The following is a 6,000-nucleotide window of genomic DNA, read 5'->3' on the forward strand; positions in this document are numbered from 1 at the left end:
GTAATGCTTCAAATCTGAAGCACCAGGTTCCCAGACACGAGGCCAGGCAGCCCATACCAAGATTTCAGGAAGTTCTCCTCGCTGCACATGAGAAGAGGGCAGAACAGGGAATTTATTTTGTGGGTTTTGCAATCTCACCACCACATTTCTGTCTTGTGCAAGGTCAGCCACACGCTTCCAGCAAATCTTTTACTACCTTCCTAGGCTCCGCAAGGGGATTAGTAACATGCCGGACACTCTTTCTTCCTTACTGTCCTTCATACGGACAAATGAATAGGATCATTTCTATCAGCTTCTTGGAGTGCTCCAGTGAAGATTAGAGGACGTTTGAGACCACTGATCATACTACTACCACACAGACTATGAGCATGCAAAGTTGTACTTCTAGCTTTGCCTCAGGTAGGCTAAACAGATCTTTCAAAAAAGAAAACCCAAACCAACCCAAACCCACCAACCTCAATTATACATAACTTCTAAAGCTTCTGAATACTAATCTGGTCACTTTAACACTTTGTAATTGGTCAGATTTGGAGAGTTAAAGTTGACCTATACTACATTTACTCCTCCAAACACGCTGTTTTCAACTTTTCAGTAATGAATCTTTCTTTACCGTTTCAGTCCATTGGTTCTGCCTGCTGTACTACCCACTCCTTGATGACACCAGCTTTTAAGGCTGTACCTCTGAGGCTGATCATTAGCGACACGTCTCGCTGGGGACCAACAAGTACTATAGCTGGGATCCCTACGGCAATCTTCTTACGATGAATAGCCTCAATCATTTCCCGCTAGCTCCAAAACCATGATCCCTTGATCCAGAAGAGCAGAAGGTATCGGAAAACATCCAAAAGACCCCACAACATGCACATAATAATCCAATCAATGATTCTACCTAATCTTTTCTCACAGCTATAAACAAGAGTGTCCCTCCCTAAATCTTTGGTACCCTTGTAATCTTTACTATCAGATAGCAGGTGTCCTTACTTAGACAAAAGCAGATACGCTTTTAAAGACTCTGAGGACAGACTTTAATATATTTTCATTGTTTCTATTTGGTTTAGATTGGAAACTAAAAGCTCTGTAGGCTAAGGATTATTTTATTCTGTTTGGGTATTTCTGATAATGCAGATAAATAAATACTTAACCTCTCCCTCCGAATCCTGCAAGCACTTCTTCCTCAAATGGTGTCTTGCAGAGACAAAGTTCCACAGTTGGGTTACCTGGAGAAGAGCTTTGTCCCCCTAACTTCTCAATATGCTTTCAGTGAACATATACATCTGTGGTAGTCTTCTGTCAGAAACAAAAGGCTTATCTCCAACTGTCTGCATTACTGTTATTACCTCTGTGTTCTCTCATTTCCTTCCTAAACAGCCACTTCTCCACTTTCACTTTTTCTTTGAAAACTCTCTGTACATTAATCATCTTGCCTCTCCAAAAGATCTCCGAAATCTTTTAAAATCAGTAGAAAAAACATAACACAATATTTGAGGGGAGAATATATATGTATTTTTTTAAAAGGTAAATAGTTATAACACTACTACAAGATCCTCAGTATTATCTATCCTTGTCTGCTGCTGTAAGCAGGAAGAGATTCAAGGTTATAAACATAAAAAGAACAACACAGCAGAACTTTTCATCTTTGCTTCTTTAATGCCTTGGTGTTATTAAGAAGTGCCCAGGGTTACAGTGCAGAGAGGGAAAAGGTACTGCCTGAGGCTAGCTATAAAAAGTTAAATTCTATTTTAAGCTGGTGCTGTCTGAGGAGAAATTTTACATTTGTTGGCTAGAGCTTTCAGCGCAAGCAAAGGGAGGAGGGCGTCATACGGGAAGAAGAAGAATTATTCTCTTACCTTTAGCTTAACAAACTTTCTGGCAACTAACAACAGAGCAAACACACACATTTGTATGGCTGAACAAAGCGCGCACCGGTGCATTTCAGAGAAGCAGTTATGATTAAACTCCTAGTTCCAACATGCTGAAACACCAACGCACGGTCTGTTTCCAGGCGCTGCAGGGAGCACACCCCGAGACACAAGCCCACCTCATGGGGTCAGCGTTGCCTCGCCTAGCAGGATGCAGGATACGCAGGCCCTAACCTCCGGATGTATTCCTGGACTCTGCCAGCTCCCCAGAAACACGCTGGAGCACTGCTAGTAGCGAGCCCGCTCACTACTGTTTCGCCAGTATTCCTCACCTGAGCAGCTTCTGAGGAGGAAAGCAGTCCAACCCAAAACACGAATTTAGTAATAACAATACTGTTTCCCAGAAAATGATGAAGCATGTGTTACCCAGTCTCATATATATCACAACGACAAGTAAACAGCTGATCTAGCTAATGAACCAGATATTCTGTTTAGATTTCATCTTTGACAGTGTTTACTTAATATAATTATATTTGCTTCCAACAAAGACTGAATTATTTCCTGAGGTGGCTGTCATGGATATTTCCTCCACCAGTCAAGGCAGGGGTAGTCAAGACAGAATGCTGCTTTATTGGGGGCTGGACTGTAAAAAACTCTTCAGACTCCTTTATTGCCACGCGCACCAGCTAGAAAAGGTTTCTGAATTAGACCTCACATGAGAATGGAGGTGTATACAAGGGTTCAGCTCAAAAGCCTCCGAGCAAAAGCCTTCAGGCTCATGAGAAAGGACAGCGTGATTCATTACAGCACCTGAATAAATTGATACAGCACGCACACTGTAGGGCTGCAATATTTCAGCTGTCACCCCAGAATAATCATCTGAAGATGGTCACTGCCCTACACAGCAATGCAACCATAACTGGTTTGGTTTTTTTTTTTTCAGAGGATGTCACTTCACAGGTCTGTTACCCTTTCCTAAGCAGGAAAAGTAATTCGACTGGTTTTGACGCAAAGTGTTTACTGCCTGACATTTTCTTGGGAGGTATGCAAATAAAATTGGTGAAGATTTTTCTGTACACAGAAGAGCCCATGTTGTGTCTAGAAGAACAGATTACAGAAACTTCACCACTTAATAAACTGCGTATCTCCAAAAGAACCGCTATGGCCTATTATCTCAGCAGTAACTGCCAAGATACAGCAAACTGTAACAGCTTCAGAAGACAGAGCATCTGCTGAAGGAGTCCAAAGTCATTCCCAGTTTTCAAAAGCAAGAGTTCTGTCAGCTCGCTTGCCTTCCACAATTATTCAAAGCAGCCCACTAGAGAAGACCAAGATCATTAGTGAGCACATCATATTTAAGATAATCACTGTAAAATTTTATGACTTTAGCAAGATGAAAATAATCTTGACTAATCTTACTTCAAGCAGAACTCCTTAAGTCCAGTTACGTTCCACAGCTCTGAAACGTCTGGTGAAAATGGAAAAAGCACTCTGACTCCTTCTGAGACCCTGGTGTCGAAGGGTCAGATTATTCTCACCTGATTGACTAATGCAAGGCCATGGCAAGCCTTGCTCTGCAGATCTGTTCGCCTGACCTCCTGAAGCATTTCTAGAGGTTACCGTCCCTTGCAGCTGAAGCGCTGCCCACCCCGCGCCTCACAGGTCGCCCCACCATTTCGGGGTGGGAGCTCTGCACCGCCAGCACGATCAATCCAACGCCTTTTGGCTTTCCGTGCACTGCTCTTAAATCACCCAATCTGCAGGTGATTCCTTGGCGAAACCTGCTGTTTGGTTAGTAAAACGTCAGGAAGCTGATCTGTGGCGGCGGGGTGAGTGGGAGAGGGGAACACCTGCACCCGTTGTTGAAGCTCTGGGGGAGACCTTTGCAGGACACTTACGCAGCTTACACCAGCGCGGTTATTTTGCGGACGGAAAAGCCCCCAAAGGAGACGCGGACCCACGCGGTTTGGGCGCCCAGGGCATCGCCGGCGGGGAGGTCCCGGGGAAGGGACCCGTCGGGGCACTGCCCGCACCACCGCGCCGGCGGCGGACACCGGCGGCGCGCTCCCGGCCCGGCCCCCGGCGGGCGGGGAGGGGGAGCTGCGGAGGCCTCATGCCGGGTGGGGCGGCACGGACCGGACACCCGCCGGGCCCGGCCGCCGGGGCCCACCAGAGTGCGGCGCCCCCGGGCCCCGCCGCGGCAGCGGGCCACGGCGCAGCGCCGCCCGGGCAGGGGCGCCGGATCCGGGGGCCGGCTAGGGCCGGCCCCGCCGCTCCGCGCTCCCCTCTCGGGCCTGCAGGCGCCGCAGGCCGCAGCCCGGGCAGCCGCCCCCCGCTCGCCCGCCCGCCCGCAGCCGGTCACATCCCGGGCGGGGGCGGCGGCCCCGCCACCCGCTCCGTCCCGCCCGCCCGCCCCGCCGCCCAGCGCGGCCGCACACTCACCCTCGTCCGTCCCGGGGGAGCCGGTTCCTCGGTGCGGGGCGACAGCGAGGACCAGAGCAGCAGCAGCCCCAAGAAGCTGCCCGCCAGCAGCACGGCGCGCAGCAGGAAGCCCAGCTTCAGCCGCATCCTCCCGCCCGCCCTCTCCCTCCCGCCGCCGCGCACGCAGCGCCCGGCCCCGCGCACCGGCGGGCTTCCGCCCCCGCCCGGCGCGGCGCGGCACGGCCCCGCCGCCGCCTCCTCTTCCCCCCTCCCCCGGCCGCCGCTGCTGCTCTCCGGCAGCCGCCCGCCTGCGGAGGCTTTCCTCCCGCCGCCGCTGCACGTACAAACTTTCTCCCCCCCCCTCTTTTTTTTTTCTCCCCCTCCTCCTCCTCCTTTCTTTCCTCCCTCCCTCCTCCCCGGTAGGCTCCCCCGCTGCGGGCTGCCGCGCCTGCCTCCCCGCTGGGCGCAGCGGCCAGGGTGATGCGGAGCAGGAAGTAGCCGCCGCGGGAGCCGCGGTTCCACGTGGCCGCCCCGCACCGGGGCGGGGGCGCCTCGCACCGGGCCGCCGCTCCGGCTCCTCCGCCTCCGGCCCCCGCCGGGCGTGTGTTCCCGCTGCACCTGCTGCCGCCCGGATTGCGGCTGGGGTTAATCGCGCCTGCACCCCACCTGGAAAACGGGAAGGAATGGAAGAGCTCGAGTGGGGTTTTGGCTTTTCTCAGCTGGGTGGGCAGCTCCGCTCGGGGCACCGACTTGTAAAAATTGAGGTGCAAACGCTTAACTTTAGTGATTGTCATAGGAGTAGGGTAACACAGGCCCATTAATTGTTGTATGCAGCCTGGGCAGAATAACACTGAAAAGTCAACAGATTTTTCTTAAGGATAGCAGATTAAGTACGAGATTACAGAGATGTTATCGGCCCTTAGCTTGCGTGTATTTTGTTGCTAATTTTCTGCACTAAAAGTTAGGCATCCTATTTCCTCCTTTGAAGGAGTCTCACACATGCACGCACCCACACAAACCTGATAATGTGAGCTCTCCAGAAAGCAGAGTGATGCAAGAACAGTACTTCCAATGTAATACTTTTGCCTTTTCTATGTATTCAGTACTATCTGCTTGCTTTGACATTTTTCAGTTCTATTTCTTGTGTGCACTGGGAGGATATCAGATCCAAGGATCCTAAACATTAACTTTCAATGATAAGCACTGTAGAAATAAAACAGGATATTACACTCTGAACAGGATCGCTTTGGAGGAAAAAAAAACCCCACACCTAGGTAACCTTTGTAGTTGGACACACCTAGACGCAGAAGTCTTTGTTTATTCATATAACTTGTGCTATAGCACCGTGTGATTTCCACGCCCCCCCCATTCTTAAGATCATGGTACGAGATGTAGACAAATGCGATGTTTAAAGCATGGGTAACAGCTCTCATCGTTACGAGTGTTTGCACAGCCCTGTGACTTCCGTGGGTCCCCAGAGGTGTTTTCCCCAAAGCCCCCTCCCTGTTTGCGGTTGCAGTAACCACACAAACATCCCAACACAAAGGTTTACGTGACTGTTTTCAGGCAGAAAACAGCACCTGCACAGGGCTGGGAGGGATTGTTCTTTTTGCTGGGAAAGGCACAGAGTTGAGGTGTGCGGCTCTGAACAGATCCCTTGGCTCGCTGAGCCCGGTAGGAAAAGGCAGGTTGGGACTACAAACTGTGAAGCTCTGTAGGC

At 50.9% G+C, this 6,000-nt stretch overlaps 1 protein-coding gene across 2 annotated transcripts in view; it reads right to left on the minus strand.

The window, feature by feature from the left end:
* GALNT7 (polypeptide N-acetylgalactosaminyltransferase 7) overlaps window positions 1-4,427 on the minus strand; it is a 76,737-nt gene extending 72,310 nt beyond the window's left edge. For both annotated transcript variants that reach the window (XM_050896448.1, XM_050896449.1), the window contains exon 1: window positions 4,302-4,427. In XM_050896448.1, the coding sequence (XP_050752405.1) occupies window positions 4,302-4,427 (126 nt within the window). The remainder of the gene's footprint in view (window positions 1-4,301) is intronic.
* Between the last annotated feature and the right edge of the window lie 1,573 nt (window positions 4,428-6,000).

This window comes from Gymnogyps californianus, chromosome 4 (assembly GCF_018139145.2).
Source record: "Gymnogyps californianus isolate 813 chromosome 4, ASM1813914v2, whole genome shotgun sequence".
Classification (NCBI taxonomy): domain Eukaryota; kingdom Metazoa; phylum Chordata; class Aves; order Accipitriformes; family Cathartidae; genus Gymnogyps; species Gymnogyps californianus.